A 22,875-nucleotide genomic window follows, 5' to 3' on the forward strand; every position below is an offset into this window, starting at 1 on the left:
AATGCTAGAACTAATGACATCATTACTGTGGTGTACATGTAATGCCAGAACTAGTGACATCATCACTGTGGTGGACCCGTAATGCTAGAACTAGTGACATCATCACTGTGGTGTACATGTAATGATAGAACTAGTGACATCATCACTGTGGTGTACATGTAATGCTAGAACTAGTGACATCATCACTGTGGTGGACATGTAGTGCTAGAACTAGTGACATCATCACTGTGGTGTACATGTAATGCCAGAACTAGTGACATCATCACTGTGGTGTACATGTAATGCCAGAACTAGTGACATCATCACTGTGGTATACATGTAATGCCAGAACTAGTGACATCATCACTGTGGTGTACATGTAATGCTAGAACTAGTGACATCATCACTGTGGTGTACATGTAATGCTAGAACTGGTGACATCATCACTGTGGTGTACATGTAATGCTAGAACTAGTGACATCACTGTGGTGTACATGTAATGCTAGAACTAGTGACATCATTATTGTGGTGTACATGTAATGCTAGAACTAGTGACATCATCACTGTGGTGTACATGTAATGCTAGAACTAGTGACATCATTACTGTGGTGTACATGTAATGCTAGAACTAGTGACATCATTATTGTGGTAAACATGTAATGCTAGAACTAGTGACATCATCACTGTGGTGGACATGTAATGCTAGAACTAGTGACATCACTGTGGTGGACCCGTAATGCTAGAACTAGTGACATCATTACTGTGGTGTACATGTAATGCCAGAACTAGTGACATCATCACTGTGGTGGACATGTAGTGCTAGAACTAGTGACATCATCACTGTGGTGGACCCGTAATGCTAGAACTAGTGACATCATTACTGTGGTGTACATGTAATGCCAGAACTAGTGACATCATCACTGTGGTGTGCATGTAATGCTAGAACTAGTGACATCATCACTGTGGTGTACATGTAATGCTAGAACTAGTGACATCATTATTGTGGTGGACCCGTAATGCTAGAACGAGTGACATCATCACTGTGGTGGACATGTAGTGCTAGAACTAGTGACATCATCACTGTGGTGTACATGTAATGCTAGAACTAGTGACATCATCACTGTGGTGTACATGTAATGCTAGAACTAGTGACATTATCACTGTGGTGTACATGTAGTGCTATAATATTGACATCATCACTGTGGTGGACCCGTAATGCTAGAACTAGTGACATTATCACTGTGGTGTACATGTAATGCTAGAACTAGTGACATCATTACTGTGGTGGACATGTAATGCTAGAACTAGTGACATTATCACTGTGGTGTACATGTAGTGCTATAATATTGACATCATCACTGTGGTGGACCCGTAATGCTAGAACTAGTGACATTATCACTGTGGTGTACATGTAATGCTAGAACTAGTGACATCATTACTGTGGTGTACATGTAATGCTAGAACTAGTGACATCATCACTGTGGTGGACCCGTAATGCTAGAACTAGTGACATCATTACTGTGGTGTACATGTAATGCCAGAACTAGTGACATCATCAATGTGGTGTACATGTAATGCTAGAACTAGTGACATCATCACTGTGGTGTACATGTAATGCTAGAACTAGTAACATCATCACTGTGGTGTACATGTAATGCCAGAACTAGTGACATCATCACTGTGGTGTACATGTAATGCTAGAACTAGTGACATCATCACTGTGGTGTACATGTAATGCCAGAACTAGTGACGTCATCACTGTGGTGGACCCGTAATGGTAGAACTAGTGACATCATCACTGTGGTGTACATGTAATGCCAGAACTAGTGACATCATCACTGTGGTGGACAAGCAATGCTAGAACTAGTGACATCATTACTGTGGTGTACATGTAATGCCAGAACTAGTGACATCATTACTGTGGTGGACATGTAATGCCAGAACTAGTGACGTCATCACTGTGGTGGACCCGTAATGGTAGAACTAGTGATATCATCACTGTGGTGTACATGTAATGCCAGAACTAGTGACATCATCACTGTGGTGGACAAGCAATGCTAGAACTAGTGACATCATTACTGTGGTGTACATGTAATGCCAGAACTAGTGACGTCATCACTGTGGTGGATAAGCAATGCTAGAACTAGTGACATCATTACTGTGGTGTACATGTAATGCTAGAACTAGTGACATCATTACTGTGGTGTACATGTAATGCCAGAACTAGTGACATCATCACTGTGGTGTACATGTAATGCCAGAACTAGTGACATCATTACTGTGGTGTACATGTAATGCCAGACCTAGTGACGTCATCACTGTGGTGGACCCGTAATGGTAGAACTAGTGACATCATCATTGTGGTGTACATGTAATGCTAGAACTAGTGACATCATCACTGTGGTGGACCCGTAATGCTAGAACTAGTGACATCATTACTGTGGTGGACCCGTAATGCTAGAACTAGTGACATCATTACTGTGGTGTACATGTAATGCCAGAACTAGTGACATCATCACTGTGGTGGACATGTAATGCTAGAACTAGTGACATCATCACTGTGGTGTACATGTAATGCCAGAACTAGTGACATCATCACTGTGGTGGACATGCAGTGCTAGAACTAGTGACATCATCACTGTGGTGTACATGTAATGCCAGAACTAGTGACATCATCACTGTGGTGGACAAGCAATGCTAGAATGTGACTTTTGTTTTCCTTGGCCCCTCAGGCCCCGCGGGGTTTGAGTATGACTCCTATGGCAATTTAGATTGATATTGGTCTGAATAATCAAAAACTGAGCTAAAATGTCCATCAGGAACCCTAATGCATAGGCATGTAGCCATCTATCTGTAAGTCATAGGCATTACCAGGGCTTAGTGTAACCTGTAGTCCCACAAGAGGAAGTTAGTAACTCGCCCTGATCTACTGTACAGAAGACTCCATTTTTACCGCTGACAACTAGAACATCTGTTTAGAGAAATATGGAGTCCTCAGCAGGACAGTTGGCCATATGTAAAGGAGAACTACCAGAAAACCTACATTAAAGCCCGTAATATATTTTATTCTACCTGTGCCCCCCAGTCCAAAAGTCTTCTGAGCGTCCCTCGCACCTCCATGTTATCCGTAGCAACACTAGACCTCATAGCAACCGATCACAGCTCTTCTTTCATATTCTTAACTGTGCTATGAAAATGAAACCTGGATTTTGATTTGTTACCATGAGCACAAGTGATAACATTAAACTGCCACACCACTGGGAGGATTGTGGGTAATTATGTGGTTTTAACCCCATCGGGACAGGGCTATTTTTTTTTTTTTGCACATTCATTTTTTCCTTTGAGGCCTTGTTTATTTGTGGGACAAATTGTAGTTTTGAATAACATTAATTTTACTGCACCATTTAGTGAAAAATGTGAAAATAAAAATGGCCAAGTGGGGTGAAATACTGGCCAAAAATGTTGGCACCTTTGAAATTGTTCAAGAAAATGATCTATTTCTCCCAGCAAATTATTGCAATTACAGATATTTTGTTACACACATGTTTATTTCCTTTGTGTGTATTGGAACAGCACAAAAAATAACTGAGAAAATAAAGGGAAATTGGACATCATTACACACACAACCCCAAAAATGTTGGCACCTTTTCAAAATTGTGAGTAAACAACTTTGTTTCAAGCATGTGATGCTCATTCAAACTCACATGTGGCAAGTAACAGTTGTGTGCAATATGAAAATCACACCTACCTGAAACCAGATAAAAGGAGAGAAGTTGATTCAATCTTTGCATTGTGTGTCTGTGTGTGCCACGCTAAGCATGGAGAACAGAAAGAGAAGAGAACTGTGTGATGACTTGAGAACCAAAATTGTTGAAAAATATCAACAAGCTCAAGGTTACAAGTCCATCTCCAGAGATCTTGATGTTCTTTTGTCCACATTGTGCAACATAATCAAGAAGTTTACAACCCATTGCACTGTAGCTAATCTCCGTGAATGTGGACGGAGAGAAAAATTGATGAAAGGTTGCAACGCAGGATAGTCCGGATGGTGGATAATCAGCTCCATTCAAGTTCCAAAGAAATTCAAACTGTCCTACAGGCTCAGGGTGCATCAGTGTCAGTCCAAATTATTTGTCGAATAATTGAATGAAATGAAACGCTACGGCAGAAGACCCAGGGGGACCCCACTGCTGACACAGACATAAAAAAGCTACACTGCAGTTTGACAAAATGTATGTGAGTAAGCCAAAATCCTTCTGGGAAAGCATCTTGTGGACAGAAGAGACCAAGATAGAGCTTTTTGGTAAAGCACATCATTCTACTGTTTATTAAAACGGAATGAGGTCTACAAGGAAAAGAACACAGTACCTACAGTAAAATATGATGGTTGTTCAAAGATGTTTTGGGGTTGTTTTGCTGCCTCTGCCACCAGGTGCCTTGACTGTGTGCAAGACATCATGAAATCTGAATATCACCAACGGATTTTGGTTCGCAATGTAGTGCCCAGTGTCAGAAAGCTGGTTTGCGTCACCTCTGACGAAGCTGCTGCCAATCAGGGAAACGCGTTGGGTTCTGTCAGCATTGAACACTCTGACCTATCCTGGTTGTACGCTGATAATCATGGTTGCATATTTGTAATTTTGATGAGATATTTGTCTCTATTGATGTGTGTTTACATATTACCTATATGAATTGATATGCCTTTTTCGATACTTACATTTTGACAATCGTGTTCTATATTCCTTTTTTTTTCAACCAGGACTGTTATACCACTAAATTTAAAGTGTACCTTGTCTGAGTGACCAATTTTGGACTACTCTATCCAAATTTTGTCTTGTTTTGTTATGAATGTACATTTTTAATCATGTTTTTATTGATTTTTCTACTTGTTTTTGCTATAAATTGTCCTTAATAAAATTAAGTATTCTTTTACTTTTTGGGTGTGAACACAATTGTTTCCTGTCTTTTCCTTCTCCAAGGATAGTTATTTTTACAGGGTTTTTGCAGCACCCCTCCCTATATATTTAAATATACTTTAGAAGTCTCAATTTTTTCTGTGTTCTTCAGGTTTGTGTCCTAGGTCATGGGTCTTCCAGCAGGTCAATGACCCCAAACATACTTCAAGAAGCCCCCAGAAATGGATGAAAACAAAGCCCTGGAGAGTTCTGAAGTGGCAGCAATGAATCCCGATCTGTATAGATCTTAATTTGCTGTTGGAAGAAGGCGCCTTCAAATATGAGAGACCTGGAGAAGTCTGCAAAGGAAGACTTGTCAAAAATTCCAGTTGAGATGGGTAAGATGATTGTTGTTGGTTATAGGAAGTGACTGATTTCAGCTAATTATTGCATAGAGTGTGCAACCAAATATTAAGTTGAGGATGCTAACAGTTTTGTGTGAAATTATGTCTAATTCGCCTTTTTTTCTCTCCTTTTTTTGTGTTGTTCCAATCACAAAAAATAAATAAACGTGTATAACAAAACATGTGTAATTGCAATAATTTTCTGGGAGAAATACTTCATTTTCTGGAACAATTTCAAGGGTGCCAACACTTTCAGCCATTACTGTATATATGTGTGTGTATCATATACTACTAATATATATTAGCAGTGAAGAATATTCTGAAATTTCTGAAGGCCAGTAACCATTTTATTTTTCCGCTCATGGTTTTTATTTTTCCGCTCATGATTTTTTTTCATGCCGAGCTGTAGTTTTCAGTGTAGTACATAAACAAATTGCATTTTTGGTGGGGGGAATTGAGATGAAAAAAATATAACAAATCTGACATTTTGTTTTTGTTGTTTTTGATCTTCTAACTTTTTTTTAATAATTTTATCATTTGATAGATTGGACGTGACAATACCATATATGTTTTTTTATTTTTTTATATCATTTACGGTATTTATTATACAACTGGGAAAAAGGGACTGATTCAAACTTGTATATTCTTAATACATTTTTTTAAATATTAAAAAATTTTTTTAGTCTCCTTATAGGATTTGACCCCGGGATCATTTGATTGCTTATACCATATGCTGGAATACCACAGCATTGCAGTGTATAGTATAAATGCAGCGCTGGGGTCCTGGGTTCTAATCCCACCCAGGACAACATCTGCAAAGAGTTTGTATGTTCTCTCCGTGTTTGCGTGGGTTTCCTCCGGGCACTCCGGTTTCCTCCCACATTCCAAAGACATACTGATAGGGATTCTAGATTGTGAGCCCCATCAGGGACAGTGATGATAATGTGTGCAAAACTGTAAAGCGCTGCGGAATATGTTAGCGCTATATAAAAAGAAAGATTATTATTATTATGGTTATCTATGATCTTGTGCACTTGTGATTCCGCTATTTAGATGCGGCAGTCAGAGACTTACAGCAGCATTGAAATAGTTAAACAGCAGTGATCGTAGGTAGTGCTGATCGCTGCTGTTACGGGCAGATGGTGGTTATGTATTACAGTGGGTGGAGCGGGCACAGCCCCTGAGCCTGCTCCAAAGGCTGGGATTACACATACGCGAGATACAACCGAGTCTCGCAGGTGAAATCCCTCCTCTGGCGCCGGCACTCCGGAGTGGAGCGTGCAGCCGCACAGCAACATATGGAGCTGCACGCTCCGCTCCAGAGTACCGGCGCCAGAGGAGGGATTTCACCTGCGAGACTCGGCCGTATCACGCGTATGTGTGATCCCGGTCAAACTCGTGCACCCTAACTGTTACGTACAGGTACAGCAGGATGTGCCAAGGATTTAATGTTCTCAACCAGTGAAAAATGTGCAACTTTGCTTTAATAAAGATTTTAGGGTAGTTCTCCTTTTGAGGGGTTCTATAAGCTTAGAAAAACATGGATGCTTTCTTCCAAACATAGCACCATGCCTGTCCCCAGTTGGTGGTCGATATTGTAGCTCAGTGTTATCCACTTCAATGGAGATGAGCTGCAATACCTGGCATAATCCGTGGACAGACTTGGTGCTGTTTTGGGGGAAAAAGAAGCAACAAATAAAACACCATTTGTTTTTTAAAACCTATATAACCAATTTAAAGGGGTTATGGATACCTATCTATATTGGGAAAACCAATTTGTGAAATTGAAAAAAACAAAACAAAAACCATATTGTACGTCCACATGACAAGACAGTACAGCACAGACAGGTACATATGGGTGTGCACTCTACTTCTACCAGGCCTTAGTCCTGGACTCACCGACAGATCTTACCTTCATGACTTCTGGATACTGTCGGAATTTCTTTCCACACGGGGCAAAGTAAGTCACTTCTCCCTGCAGCCGTCCACTGGCATTCTTTAGTCTTGTTTCTCGTTGCCAGCTATAGAAATGATTCATAGCGTTACATAAGATACAGAGGTGTCATACCTAAATCAGGTCATAGGGAAAGAAGAAGAGCCGACCTTACATGTTCATGATCAGTGAGGCAACAGAGAAGACAGACAGTAACATCATGTTCTTAGGGCTCATCCAGACGAGAGTATTTGTGGTCCATGTGCCAAAACGAGCGTGCAATAACCAATGCAAATTAACAGGGTCATTCTGATGAATGAGGTCCACGTGTAAATAAAATTGCAGCATGCACTACTCTGACCCGTTTTTAAGATCAGAAACGCGCCTGTTAAACTCAGTGGGGGTTATGCCGCTTCTTAAATATCATCAGAGGCTAAGGCAGATGGTTTCATAGTGGTGGCATATTTTAGTAATGATGGTCATCCACTTTAGACAGTTGTCAGCTGAACCACTATCCTTCTCAACCTATACATATAGATGCTCAGAATTTGCTCTCAATGGGGAAAGGGGAGTAAACCACTGCCAAACACCTCTGTACCATGAGAACAAAAGGACTAGGTATGGTGAAAACCAACATAACCAAACCTTCTTTCAAATGACATCTGTCATGGAGGGAGAGTCGGGACACCTACATACACATTAGGTGGTCAGGCCATCCCACCGAGTTGGCAAGTTCTGCCCACATACATCTAGTGTGTATAGCTGCTTTCAGTCTGTCTTCTTACTCATGTTTTTACCAGCCATCCACAATCTTCCTTTTGAATTTGTCAGTGTGAAATACATAGTGGATGCTTTCCTGAAACGGAAAGTACTTGCAAGCAGCATAATACAAAGAATAGCAGGTTTACCCAGAATCCTTTGCAGTAGGCGGAGCTATGCAAATCATCTCTTTCCACCCCAGTCTAATCCACAGCGCTTGGAACCGCCAAGCGTGCAATGCTGCGGATTAGTTTCTAAATTTACACAGCCAACCAATTCCTACCTGTGGACACGTGTTTCGGGCTTTAGGGTACCGTCACACAGTACAATTTTCATCGCTACAACGGCACGATCCGTGACGCTCCAGCATCGTAACAATATCGCTCCAGCGTCGTAGACTGCTGTCACACTTTGCAATCTACGACGCTGGAGCGATAATTTCATGACGTATGTGCGATGTAGAAGCCGTTGGTTACTATGCGCCCATCGTATACGATATATGTTACACCATGCGATCATGCCGCCACAGCGGGACACTAGACGACGAAAGAAAGTTTCAAACGATCTGCTACGACCTACGATTCTCAGCGGGGTCCCTGATCGCAGGAGCGTGTCAGACACAGCGAGATCGTAACTATATCGCTCGAACGTCACGAATCGTGCCGTCGTAGCGATCAAAATTGCACTGTGTGACGGTACCCTTAGGCCCTCATCAGCACAGGGCTGGAATTGGTTGGCTGTATGGAGTGGGGCTCGGTGAGCAAGCGATACACACATGCTAGCCATCTTAGGGAGAGACCCAAGTTGGGCTAAATGTAGCGGGACGAAAGAGACCGAAAAGCCCTCTACTTAAAGGAAATACATAGTGGATGCTTTCCTGAAACGGAAAGTACTTGCAAGCAGCATAATACAAAGAATAGCAGGTTTACCCAAAATCCTTTGCAGTAGGCGGAGCTATGCAAATCATCTCTTTCCACCCCAGTCTAATCCACAGCGCTTGGAACCGCCAAGCGTGCAATGCTGCGGATTAGTTTCTAAATTTACACAGCCAACCAATTCCTACCTGTGGACACGTGTTTCGGGCTTTAGGCCCTCATCAGCACAGGGCTGAAATTGGTTGGCTGTATGGAGTGGGGCTCGGTGAGCAAGCGATACACACATGCTAGCCACCTTAGGGAGAGACCCAAGTTGGGCTAAATGTAGCGGGACGAAAGAGACCGAAAAGCCCTCTACTTAAAGGAAATACATAGTGGATGCTTTCCTGAAACGGAAAGTACTTGCAAGCAGCATAATACAAAGAATAGCAGGTTTACCCAGAATCCTTTGCAGTAGGCGGAGCTATGCAAATCATCTCTTTCCACCCCAGTCTAATCCACAGCGCTTGGAACCGCCAAGCGTGCAATGCTGCGGATTAGTTTCTAAATTTACACAGCCAACCAATTCCTACCTGTGGACTGGTAGGCTGTGTAAATTTAGAAACTAATCCGCAGCATTGCACGCTTGGCGGTTCCAAGCGCTGTGGATTAGACTGGGGTGGAAAGAGATGATTTGCATAGCTCCGCCTACTGCAAAGGATTCTGGGTAAACCTGCTATTCTTTGTATTATGCTGCTTGCAAGTACTTTCCGTTTCAGGAAAGCATCCACTATGTATTTCCTTTAAGTAGAGGGCTTTTCGGTCTCTTTCGTCCCGCTACATTTAGCCCAACTTGGGTCTCTCCCTAAGGTGGCTAGCATGTGTGTATCAGTGTGAAAGACGCTTATCTTGGCTCAGGCGGCATAATAAACTTAACACTTCTCTCTGATAATAATAGACAATTAGTCAATAACAATCCATTAAAGGACTGCCGATTGCCTACTTGTTTGCCGGTCGGCAGCCATTTAATAGACTGTTTTGACAGGCTGGGACTCATTTCCCATGTGCACAGAACGATTGGTGATAGATTGTTCTCGGCAGCACATGTCCTGTTAACACAGGTTGATGAGCTGCCGAGAAAGATAATTTCATTGGGTGACAATGATGTTCGTCAGGTGATTGGCAGCCTGTTTACATTAGTCGATTATCGGCCAGAATAAACGATCCCTTACTGCCTCCACCGGTGTGCGGAAACGCCTCCCATGGTGACATCATGTGGCCAATGTCAATACCTCAACATTGCCTGTTATTGCATTTGATAAAATAAAATTAAAAAAAATACAGCCAACACATAAAACATAGTTTGTCCACTAATATTAAGAAATGATAATAATGTGTCTTTAGATGACCTACCCATACTCCAGTGGAATACGCAATTCACGCTCATCTGTAACTCTTCGCCTCTTGGCAGAACCTTAAAATAAAAGAGAATGTTTTTGATAGTTTTAATGTATGTATTTTTCTACTTTCATTTTGGTATAATAAAACCACAATTACTGAATACACCACAAATAATGACAATTATTATTGCACTAATAGCAAACTGAAGCAGGTAAAAGGCAGGAAGAAATGCTAGCCTTTTTTTTTTAAGTTGCATGTGTTTTTATCGCAATTTTTACAGTGTTTTTATATAGCATTTTCAAAAAACGTTTTATCGCGTTTTATTGTTTTTTTGCTTTCTCAGTTATGTAATAAACAGATCACGTCAGTCACTCGAGGAATTCTATTAGAATCCTGATTGTGGGAAGAGGAGATTGAAAACGTGGGCAAAAACAAGACACAAAAAGCCAATGGAGATCTATGTAAGAAAATAGTGAAAACTGCCCCCCCCCCATAAAAAAAAAAAAAAAAAGATAAAAAATTGACATGCTGAGTTTGTAAAGAGACAACAACATCGACCCAAACAAGGCAAGTCAAACACCCCAGAAAAAAACATGACATTTTCCAAAATGATGAAGGCATCCCCAAAATGGTAAAGTAGAGATATCAGCATGTCAACAGAAGACTAAAGAAGAGAATATAAATATTAGATACCGCAAGGCGCGTTGGGGCTGAGAGCGGCGGAGGAGCTGTGGAAGTCGGAAGATTGCGTATCGGGGCACAGGGCGGCAGGAGCAGAGCTCGGGCTCTTCATCACTTGCAGGTTCAGGGGTGTGGAGTTGGCCGCCATGCTGTTTGATTTGCTGTTTGCAGAAGGAGCCGTTTTGTTGAACTTCAGTTTCTCTCCTTCTGTATCACTGTCAGATTCATCCTTATCATCGTCATCTTCCGATCCCTCAGAGTCAGATTCTGAATTGCTGTCTGACTCTGTGGAAAAAAAAAAAAAAGTTACATTTGCCAGCGTTCTGCACAGTATGGGGTAGAGATGGCGACATCAGCTGTCAAGAGTATCCAAGCTGCGTCTTGCAGCTGTCTGTAGATAACGACGCCTATCATCTTTAGCGATTTCATGGATTAGAGGATATATCAAATGTAGCCTACATTCACAACTACCTAGCGACGCATAAGATGTTCCAAAATGTAATTTATGTCTATTACATTAACTTACATGCATTGAAATGAAAACTTTACCAACCTCAGTGCTATCATCATCTGTTCTCCTTTACTTCGGGATAAAACCTCTCTGACGTAGGCACATAACTTCAAAGTAAAGCAGCCACCAGGGCAAAAGTGAAAAGTTTTTGCTCTTACTTTATTACCGCTGTTCCCGAGATTTTATTCTTTCTCAAATCCACTATACATTTGCACAGATTTTTTATTTTATTTTATAGTGCTGGTTTTTATGACCATTATCAAAAGGACATGGCTTTCGAGATCCTCTGGGGCGTGTCTTTAGGCTGATCTGCATAATAATTACCCTGTGGCCATGCCTCCTTTAGAAAGACCATAAAAAGTAGCAAGAAATATAAAAGCCCATAATTGGAATTGTATGGCGGAATTTAAAAAAAAAAAACAGTACGTAGGGGAGAAGAAGGAGTAAAATAAGAGAAAAAAAAATGGCCAAGTTTGACCTGGTGACAGATCCTCTTTAAAGGTATATACTAATGTTAGATATTTATTAAATCTCTGATAGATACTGGATATCATCTGTTACTCATATTTATCTAGAGAACATGGGTCCCTTGATTCCCCACCTCTCCGTCACTGGAGAGGTCACAAGACCATTGACTTCTACAGGAGTTCTAAAAAAGCGGAGCGCCCATGCTGAGCTTTATCTGGGACTCCGATAGACATCTAAGATGAGAAAACTAATTTAGGGACCGTAAACATGGCACAAAGGTTCAATAACAGGCTACTATAAATTTACTTTTAGCCTGGATTCTTTTTTTTCTCTAACCCCTTGATGATGCTCTGTACATATTTTTACAGCAGCGGGTAAATCATCCCCCCCAAAACAAAACAATCTCAAAAGATTAAAAAAAGATAAAATAAAACAATTATATTAAAAATAATAATAAAGTTAAAAAAAAAAACTGTCAGATTGTACCGCCCTGTTGTATGCTGCACCCTTTTAGCTATAGTAAAAGTGCGTCCAATGGCAAAGACCAATGTGAGTACATGATGTAAAATCTTTCATTAAGCCAACACTTAAATTCTCAATATAAGCGAGTCACAAACCAGACTGACTGTCTGAATCATCGTCTTCGTCATCCTCATCTTCCTCTTCATCGTCTTCATCATCATCGTCCTCATCGTCGTCTTCTTCATTGGAGTCATCGGAGTCCTTGCTGCTGGGGATATCAGAGTCCGTTCCTCGAAACTTGTCCAGTAAAGACTTTGCAGCATTTACGTGATGGGAGGTTTTTATTGCTGGTGAGTTATTGTTCAGAGTTTTCTCCTTGCAGAGACTTTGTAATAAGGGGGATCCGCTCGACCTCAGGACCGATTTGCTAGATGAATTCTTTTTCACACAGGATGTCAGGTTGATGGGAGTGGAGAACTGGGCGCCAGTGGTCACCGCCATATTTTCACTTACTTTACTTTCCCGCTTTGACTTGGTGGTGAGTGCCAGGGGGGCATCCTGGATAACATAGGGAAGGACTCCATTTGGCTGGTGATTTCCCAACAGAGCGTTTGTTAAGAAGGGATTGGAGTGATTATTCTCTAAGGACTGTTTTTGGTGAGATACGGAGTTGGGAATGGGACTGGGGACTAGTGGTGATACCATTGTCTTTTTCGGGTGTCTGGAACTGTCCTGTGGCTTGGTTAGTTGTGCAGGGAATGTCTGTTTGTGGTGATCCTGCATAGAAACAAAATAATCTGTAAGACACAGACAGTAACATATGGGCTCCTGTGAAAAAAACAGTACATGGACACCCTGTTAGCACCTTCACGTTTCTCCCTCTTATATACTTCAATCACGTTGCTGAATTACAATCCCCCAGTAATGGTGACTCATGATCCTCATTAAATCGGTGCCTTAAAGGGGTTTCCTGGATTCATTTTCTTTAATGGCCTGGGTTAAAGAGAATAAAATTAGGGTAACTAACCCTTGACCAGTGCTGCCTCTCCTTCGTTGTCTCCAGTATTTGTTGACTGGCTGCATCGTGTGCACATGACCATTGCAGGCAATCTATTTGCTCTTCTGACGTGTGCCATCTCCAGTGACATAACTGCTGAGTCCAGTGATTGACGGCAGCGGTCACGTGCACTACGAAGTCACCACTACTACATGTAAAAAAAAAAAAACAAGAGCAAAGGTGGAGAGGCATTGCTGGATCTGCGTAGGGTACATTAACCCAATTTTGTTATTTTTAAATTGGGCGAGTCATTGCATGTGCTGTGTCCATCGTTCTGAATACGTAACACTTTTACAAAGAGAACATTTGCAAAATTGCTAAATCCCAATCTATCACCTGTTTACAGGATGGGTGATCATTTGCTGATTAATGGATCACCAGAACAGTGTGCGACATTTGGATAGAGCTGCAGCGCACATGTGGACCTCTTCTCCACTCCAATGGGGGGCTCTATTCCCCTGATCACTGAGGTCCAGGTTGGGTGATAAGTTGTGATTATGTGACAAGTCCTTTTCATTTTATATATCTTAACAGAAAGGTGGACATTGAGAGAACCATGCATACCATCCACTAACTCTGTCAGGCCAACAAAGTCTAAAGATGTGCGCAGTTTTAGGAAATTAACAAACAAAATCCATTTTTTTGCAAAGATTTTAGAATGCGGAACGCAAATATTACAATTTTTCTCATTTGTCACTCGTAAGCTACCATAAATTACACAGCGAGTGCCGCAGATTCAACATTACAACTGCAATCTAACTTCCCTGTAACAGAAATAAGCAAAAAAATACAGCCCGCAGAGGCGCACCACCTACCCTGCCAGTATGACAATACCAAGGGAAAAATGAAGAAGTTCCCCCAGGTCCAGTGCTGCATCCACCGCATTATTGCAAAATTAAAATTTAGGCATCTTTCTATCTTTTTTGTGTTTCAGTTCCTTACCATTTTCAAGACCCCTGCCTGTTGTCAGTGAATGTTTCCAAAGTTTCACCTTTGCATATGAGAGCTATGTGAGCCATTCGCCAAGTGCATTAGCACCTTTAGATGTGTATTAGAAAGTACACTTTAAGAAGCACTCCTCCTCTTCCCATTAAAATTGTTATCCTTTTAATATATTGCAGCCATCATATTACATAGCGCTGTGCACTTACAATTGCTCATTTTGCCTTTCTACTCAGATAATTCTTCTCTTTTCCATTAGGTCTATGACATCACGTGATTAGAAACTGAGTAGCTAAGCTTTACGTAGGAACAGGAGGTCAATTTTCCCTGCACGACTCAAGAGTAATCACTGCAAAAGTCCCGGGCAGGGGGAGGAGGGAGCAGCTGGGTCAGGAGTTGAAATTGGGATGCGACTCATGCAGAGAGAAGAGACTTCCTGTTTCTACACAGAGAAGACAAAAAGAAGAATTATCTGTATAGAAAGGCAAAATGAGCAATTCTAAGTACATACGGTTATATCATATGATGGTTGCAATAGATTAAGGATAGGATAAAAAAAACTTTGATAACAGTAATGCTTTAAAGTCAAACTATCATAAAAAATTACGTGTCTTATAAAATCGGGATATTTTTCTGTTCTGTAACATGTTTTTTTTAAATTAAAAATAAAGTTATTAAATTTGCAATTTTTTACAGTGGCAGGCATGGAAGAAAAGAAGGTCCAACACCTGTAGTGCTGACAGAATGCTTACAAATAGGAACCGCCCACTAACAAAAAAAAGTGGTTGGCAAGTTGCAGAGCATGAGAATCGTAACAGTTCTTTGACATATTAGACTGGTATGTGCGCCAAAAGCAGTTTTAACATGTTTTTGGGGATCTGGGCAGCGAGATCAGGTTTTGTGTTAACAGGACAGGTACACATTAAGTGTCTACAGTGCTTATTTGCACATGTAACTATGTAAATTTTAGTCCTGGCTTGTCATTAAAATTCTGCAGACCTTTAATTCCAATACAATGTAGACCAGGGGTGTCAAACTGCATTCCTCGAGGGCTGCAAACAGGTCATGTTTTCAGGATTTCCTTGTACTGCACAGGTGATAATTTAATCACCAACTCATTATTTGTGTAGGTGATTAAATTATCACCTGTGCAGTACATGGAAATCCTGAAAACATGACCTGTTTGCAGCCCTCGAGGAATGCAGTTTGACACCCCTGATGTAGACTGCGTGCCCCATACATATAATCCTGCCCAGATGGATGGCTCCTCACTATGAATAAAATGACTTCTATGTAGGACTTGATTGCACTTAGCCTCCTTACTGATTTCAACAGCGCTGAAGAGGGCAGGCATGGTTAGGGCTAATACACGAAATGTCTCCCATGGGGTAATTTGAGGTAACACCATGTCCGATTCAGTTTATTTTTTACAATGTTTGAATAGATGATTTTCTCAAGAGTCATTATCTGTTGAGATTATTGCGATGATTTATGAGTGTGTCAGACCCAACAAGGCAATACGGCCATTTCCTCGGCAAATAATTCCCATTTAGATAGAAGTTTCGGCAACCGGCTCTTGTAGCGAGGTGTCAGCTAAGAAACAGCCCCGGCATAAGAGGAGTCCGGTAATGAGGTATCTTTCTGCTTTATTGGCTTGGGACAAAGGGCAATCAGATAAAGTGCGCACTTCTCTCCACCCTTGTCCCTGCCCGTTTGCAGACGGGGATGGTAATGTTCTTCACGATGAACTCTGAGCTGAGACTTTTAAAACATTCTTGTAATTCCTGATGAAAAAAAAAAGAATGTCCTGTATTTTCTTTTTAAGAATCTGAATAAACCCTGAGGAATTTGTATCGATTTCTCAAGACTTTCGCCTGAGACAAACAATGACTTCATGCTTAAAAGGACACCGATAGCAACATTTCTGGTTAAATATTGTTCTCTCTTTGGGCAAAGACTGAAGCCAAGAATGTCTAAGGCTGGATTCATGTGTCCGACATTCACCCTCCAAGTACCGAACATGAGGTCAGGAGCGTTCATGGATATAGGCATATGTGAGGTTGTTGAGTTTGGGTCAAGAGACTTGTGGTCAGTCTGGACTCCGCGGACCATGATTTTTAGATGTGTAAAAAAAAGCTTTATGCATTCTTGGCTTGTCGGACGTGTGTTACTGGCCTACGAACTGTATGGTCAAAGGACGTTCACCAGATATTTCCAAGTCATTCTTTACTAAGGTCTAGTTATAATGTCTCAACCAAATAACAGACTTATTTTAGGCCTACCTCACTACATTCAGGAGACCACTAGATCTGTGGCTTCATACTGGCTTAAAAAGCTATTTTATAGTCAGTGGGTTCATGGATAACAAGCCAATTATTGCTACTAGACTGATTTTCAGGCTCACAAACAGAAACTAAGACCTGGATTCACTGCTCTATGGAAATCGGTCATCAGACCTCGTTGGCTTATGATGAGGTCTATTGAGTTCCGCTGTGTTGACCAGCTCCATGGGGCTCTCATCTCTTCCCACTTTTACAGTAAGTGGGTCTGTTAGTAAAAAGCAAAATATGGCTCCCTAAAGATTTTTAGGCCTCTACGCATCTGCACCATAAACTGTGGCGTAGTGCATGGGATCAACACACGAGGGACGCATGCAGCAGATTATTAGATTTCACTTGTCATTGGATCTGCCAGGTTCCAACAAGGAATCCAACATTGTGTCAGAAGCATGAAAAGTAATGCTAATACTTCTGTCCGAAGTGATGGAAGTGGAGACCTAGGCTCCTAAGGGAATCTCCAACGAAGATGTGGACTCAGCCTAAAACCATTTTTCTTGTAAGCTCTTAGCCCGAGATTATAACAACTGAAACCAGTGCTATTTCTTAGCTTTACACATCAATTAAGTAGTTTTGGACTAAGTCAAGCAGCATATGTAGGATTAAGGCTTCTTTCACACTTCAGTCTTCTGGCATCAGTCAAAATACGCCAAAATTAGTGAATTTGTCACATCCGTTTTCATCCGTTTCTTCATATCTCCAAATGGGAGGCTCCCAAATGTTATTGGCTACTGGAAAATAATGGAAACCTATTTATTGAGTGGCAGGTTTATATAGATTTGGGGCTGTCTGGCCAATTGGCGACTAAATACAGATTTGGAGAATGCTCTGTGTAAAAAAACGGAATCCGTTTCTGTATTCCGTCATTTGACAGACAGTGACGAATCCTGCGCCTATAGGCTTCCATTCTAGCCAACGACGGACGCCGCTGGATCCATCGCTTTCCGACTTTTCGACGCAGACAAAAAAAGTTACTTTGTCCGTCCTCTCCAGACGACGGATAAATAAATTCCGACAGATCCAGCGCACGACGGACGACATGTGAGGCCATCCGTCGTAATCCGTCGCTAATACAAGTCTATGAGAAAAAGACGGATCCAGCGGGCAAATTCGGATTTTGACTGAAACAAAAAGACTGAAGTGTGAAAGTGGCCTAAAGTGGTAGTGGTACCAGCAAAAGCACAATGGCCATACCACCAAGTAGTGGATCGGCATGCTATGTCAGTGCACCATGCTCATGAGCTATGCCAGATATATCATGACACTATGCCAGATATACCATGGCACTATGATGTGTTCACAAAAGTGGCAGTATCCGTAACCCCTTTATTTTATACTGTCAACAGAAGAATTGATATATAGGTTTTATAGACCCTATACAGTCTATCATAACACTGTCACCTATAGAGGAGCGCACAATTGTCTCCGGCCAGGAGGTTTGCACAGTTATAACTTTACATCACAGCTTATGTCCCTGACTAATGTCTTGCGTAGACCCAGGCCATACAGCTGCATTTGCAAACAAAAGAGAGTATGTAGGCATGTGTTGTGCGAGTGTGTTTGGATAAGGTGTTATCTGAGCACGCTCCTGTGCTGACGGAGTGACTTTGGTGTGCTTGAAAAATAAGTTTGAGTCCCCGCGTCTGCATGTCCGCGGCTCTTCAACAAACAGGCAATCCCTGCATGTGTTGCGGCTGTCAAACAGCCGCGAGACATGCAGGACCAGGCACTCGAACATATTTTTCGAGCACGGTGAAGACACTCCGATTAGCACTCGAGCATGCTCAGATAACACCTTATCCGAGCACGTTCGCTCTCACTGGTAGGCATCCATAACGGAACGAAAGAGAAGCAGAGTATGAATGAAGGGGTCTGGGTCCCGATTGGAATCAAAACCTTATGTGTTTATCCAATTCACAGAATTAAAAAATATTCATGACATTGCAATTTATAAATACTCTGTCAACATTTACGAGGTACTTCAAGCCTCAGGCCTCGGCTACACGTCACCAAATGAATTAGTCGGTTGCATTTTCATGGACATTAATTCAGAGAAGCTCCTTGCTTTATCTTCTATGGCCGTTGAGTAATATATTCAGAAATATCTGCACTAAAAATAGTTGAAATACCCATTTTCGGGGTAAGAAGCTATTTTTCCGTTGCTCGCTGAGTGTCCTGTTGTGAGACATTGAAGGGCACAGCGGGAATCTCGGAGCGATTTTAAAGGGAGAGCACTGTTGCAGATATCTGGTGGCGGAGCCGCATTTTTACCATTTGTATTTTTAAGGGCTACAAAGAGCAAATAAAGACTCCGCATTTATAAGTCATTTTACAGTTAGAGAGAGCTTCAGGTAAGAAGCATTAGTATCACTTACGGATCAGAGAACCTCACAGACCACAGCAAATTCCTGGTTCCTAATCCAACTCTGTCCCCAGATTCACCTTTTTGCTAAATTCTATAATTTATCAACATATGTTCAGTCTCTAAATATGGGATGTGTACTGTATGATACATGGGTTAACTGATTCCCATCCTATGTATGTTTTATAAGGGTTAAAAAAAATTTTTTTTTAAAGGGTTCAGAATGTTTAAAGAAAATAAAAGTAGCAATCATCTTTTCAGATCCTCCGCATCTGCTCCAATGGTTACCTGGTCCCCGCGGGTCTCTGCTTCCTTGTCCGATCTTAACATTCCACAAATAGCCAGAAATATTGCTGGGAGTTGATTAAAGGCGAGTCCGGACCGGCATGCCTAAAATGCACCGGTGGGTCACTACTGCGTTCCTGTTGCTGGAACTGCGAATGGGCAAACAAAAGGAGGACCCTTCCATTTCACTACCCCCCTTGAGTGATGCAGACGCTATTGGCTTTAACACCTATAGGGTTGTAAGGCCGGGATTGAAGTTGTCTCCTGTGCAGGCCATCAACAGGGGAGGCAGTGGTGTAACTAGAGTCCGATATGCCCTGATGCAAAATTTGAACCTGGGCACCCACCTGCATGTTGGTCAGATATATTGGCCCCTGTTGCGTTCTACATTCTATAAAGACATGCATGTTCACCCACCATATAATAATGACCCCCATCCTGACTTCATTCTGTAATAATCTCCCGATCCTGGCCCCTTAGGCTATGTGCACAAGTCAGGATTCTTTGCAGAAAGTTCCTGAACAAAACCGGACTTTTTCTGCAAGAAATCTGTTCGCATTTTTTACCACGTTTTTTTCCGCTTTTTTTTTTTCCCGGAGCTTCCCCAATGCAATAATATAGCGGCAAAACCGCAAAAAAAAATCTGCAAAATTAATGAACATGCTGTGCTTTTTACTGCGATGCATTTTTTTCGCAGAAAAAAACACAACATGTGCACAAAAATTACGGATTGCATGCGAATAATAGGATGCTTAATGTAAGCGTTTTTTAGCGGTTTTATCGCGTTTTTATACCAGGAAAACCATGGAAAAAACTCGAAAAATCCTGAACCTGTGCTCACAGCCTTATTGTAATAATATCCCTCATCCTGGGCCCTTTCCAGGAATAGTGTCCCCCATCCTGGGAGCCCCTTCCTTGTATAAAATCCCCATCCTCGGCTTTTCCATTCTTCTCCAGCACATAATAAAAAAACAAAAACAAATGATTATTCATGCCTTAACCCCTACGACTACGTGTGTCATCCTATTCATTAGTCCGTGAAGAAGCCAGCAGCCGACATTTGCATGCCACCACGGGCCACTCATAACATCACTGCCATGCACCGTCCATCACGGGCAAGCAGACATTCCCTGCCGGCCTCTCATTGGCGGCCAGCATGTATTTCACGGGTCTCTGCGCCACAATACATGTTAGCTGCATGTGCGTCTCCATTCGGGAGAAATTGGTGCTGATGTTGGTAGTCCCCCTTCCGCAATGGCCAGTCGCAGAGGTTACACCCCTGAGGGGAGGTAAACTGTTAGCTGTACTGCATTACACATTTTGCTTTGTCAGTTACAGCCTACAGTATAGTCAAGAGCTGCATTCACAATTCTGCATACTTCAGGGCTAAAGTCATCTGCTCTGAACTCGCTTTCTCGTTCAAAGAGTTCTGGTCCTTGGCATACTATGAATTAGCATGGGAATTGCTGGATTGTCTATACAGTGCATAGCAGCATGCCACAACTGGGACCCTTTACTGTTAATATGTCCTCCATGTAAACCACCCATTTTGCACAATTAGGCAGTTGTGCGAAACTCTGGCAAAGTACCGTAAATATGGACCATAATCTTCTATTTTGCTCACCTCCTGCTCTGAGGCACCTGAGATGCAAATTTATAGCTAAGCAAAAAAAAAAATAAAGTGAATCATCCTACCCTTTTAATTCTCAAGTCGCTGGGTTGTGGCATGGGTTCTTCAGAGGTAATTTTGTTTCCTGGTTTGAGTCCATCAGAAGAGGGAGCTCCAAGCTTCGAGCTGACATCCTTATTGGACTGATTTAGCAAACTAGAGGGTTTGGTAGGGGAGACCAGTCCTGTACATTGGATTACACTTGTGTGTTTGTTCACAGCCTCCTCCTTGGCCTGAGAGCTTTGAAATATAAAAGGAAGATGCTGGGACAGAACCTGAGGATGTCTCTGCTGGGACTGGAATGGTGAGCGGTTCTGGGGGTCGGGAATAAGAGGTAACTGCTGGTGTACACGTTTCTCCGCCAACTTCTCTACTTGTTTTCCATCTGTTTTCAGGTCAGGGATGTTATGAATTAGCACCTAAAAATAAATAAAGGAAATGTCAGATTTCATAAAGAATAATGACACGAATGTGCAGCTGTGCTCCTAACACCGACCCCAGAATAGTTCCAGTACAAACAACACTAAGATTTTTTTTCCATTTGTAATTGAAAATAAATCCTACATTTTTGAACCATTCAGTACTTTGGACACCTTCGACATAGAAAAAGTGATTTTTACATATGTTAGTTGTTATACTTCGCTAATAAAAATGCATGAAATTTAAGTCTACAATCTTCGATCCTTCACTCATTTTCAGACCCCCTGGTATTCATCTAAGTTTTAGATTTTTCCCCTGTGAGTGTGTCTCTCCCAGTAAAATAGGCTGGATACCCAGGATGCTGCTGTCCTCATTAGCGCATGTGTCTGGACAGCTTCTATCCTGGAAATTATTTCATCTTAATGTTTTTCTTCATTTTCTACAGCCTGTTTTCTCTGTTCTTCCTGAGACTGTAGCTACTTTTCCCCACTAGACATATTGTGGAGATCTGTGCACAACCCAATACTCCCTCACTGCTGATATCTTGAAGATTGAGAGAAGGAAATGTAACAAATTTGATAAAGAAATTACAGACATTGTGTAGCAGGAAAAAAATGGTAGGACATTTATAAAGAAGACTACTTGGAAAGTTGTTTGACTTTGCACTTAGGAAACAAATGAACAAAAGAAGGAACGATGGCAAAACAAAAAACATCAGGTGGAATACAATCCTTGGACATCAGGTTCTTGCAGTTGGATCAACATGTTAGGGCATGTTACGTTAGGCTATGGGTTGAACTAGATGGACTTTACGTCTTCCTTCAACCTTAATAACTATGATACTATGACTTCTGTTGAGAACAGACAAGTTAGCAAATATACAATTAAGTTATATAACTATAAAATGTATCTGGAGCCTGGAGAACCAAAGTCATGATATTTTAGCCAGAACTACTCCATAGTCACATGCTTTGCAAGCCAAGAGCTGGAATTAATGGGCTCTACTGTACGTCATGCTGGATGTCTCCTCTTGGGATCTTCTATTATAGCGCAGTGAGCTACAAAGTATTTGTGCCTCCTTCTCTCCTGTGGCAAACTCTACATGGTCTAGATCAAGGAGATGCAACACTACATTTCTCCACAAGACAGGACATCCAGTGATATCTTCTCAATTCCAGGGTTTTTAAAAGCCAGAACTGCCCAATTCAGCTGACTACTAAATATTGATCGTTTTCACAACATAACCCCTTTAATGGGTAGATGTTACCTTTAAAGGATAATTGATAACATACTGATTACTTTAGGTCTGACCATTGAGACCCTCAGCGATCCCCAAAATGGGGTTCCGTCTGAACGGAGTGGAGTTGTGCATGCTTGACCTTTGCTCCATTCAGGTGGTACTCTGCAGGCGTCTGACCACTGAGACCTTACAGATAGGGAATAATGTACCACCTTGG

General features: G+C 41.6%; 1 protein-coding gene across 17 annotated transcripts in view; it reads right to left on the bottom strand.

Annotated features, from left to right (window-relative positions):
* The window catches only part of BAZ2B (bromodomain adjacent to zinc finger domain 2B), a 361,802-nt gene that overhangs the window by 82,917 nt on the left and 256,010 nt on the right, over positions 1–22,875 (bottom strand). For 14 of the 17 annotated variants that reach the window (XM_069733005.1, XM_069733011.1, XM_069733001.1 and 11 more), the window contains 5 exons: positions 21,025–21,417; positions 12,503–13,124; positions 10,919–11,191; positions 10,238–10,298; positions 7,191–7,299 (listed from right to left, as the gene is read on the bottom strand). In XM_069733005.1, coding sequence (XP_069589106.1) covers positions 7,191–7,299; positions 10,238–10,298; positions 10,919–11,191; positions 12,503–13,124; positions 21,025–21,417 — 1,458 coding nt within the window. The remainder of the gene's footprint in view (positions 1–7,190; positions 7,300–10,237; positions 10,299–10,918; positions 11,192–12,502; positions 13,125–21,024; positions 21,418–22,875) is intronic. The other 3 variants (XM_069733004.1, XM_069733003.1, XM_069733012.1) reach the window with 1 other exon arrangement.

Source organism: Ranitomeya imitator, chromosome 7, assembly GCF_032444005.1.
Source record: "Ranitomeya imitator isolate aRanImi1 chromosome 7, aRanImi1.pri, whole genome shotgun sequence".
In the NCBI taxonomy this organism is placed as follows: domain Eukaryota; kingdom Metazoa; phylum Chordata; class Amphibia; order Anura; family Dendrobatidae; genus Ranitomeya; species Ranitomeya imitator.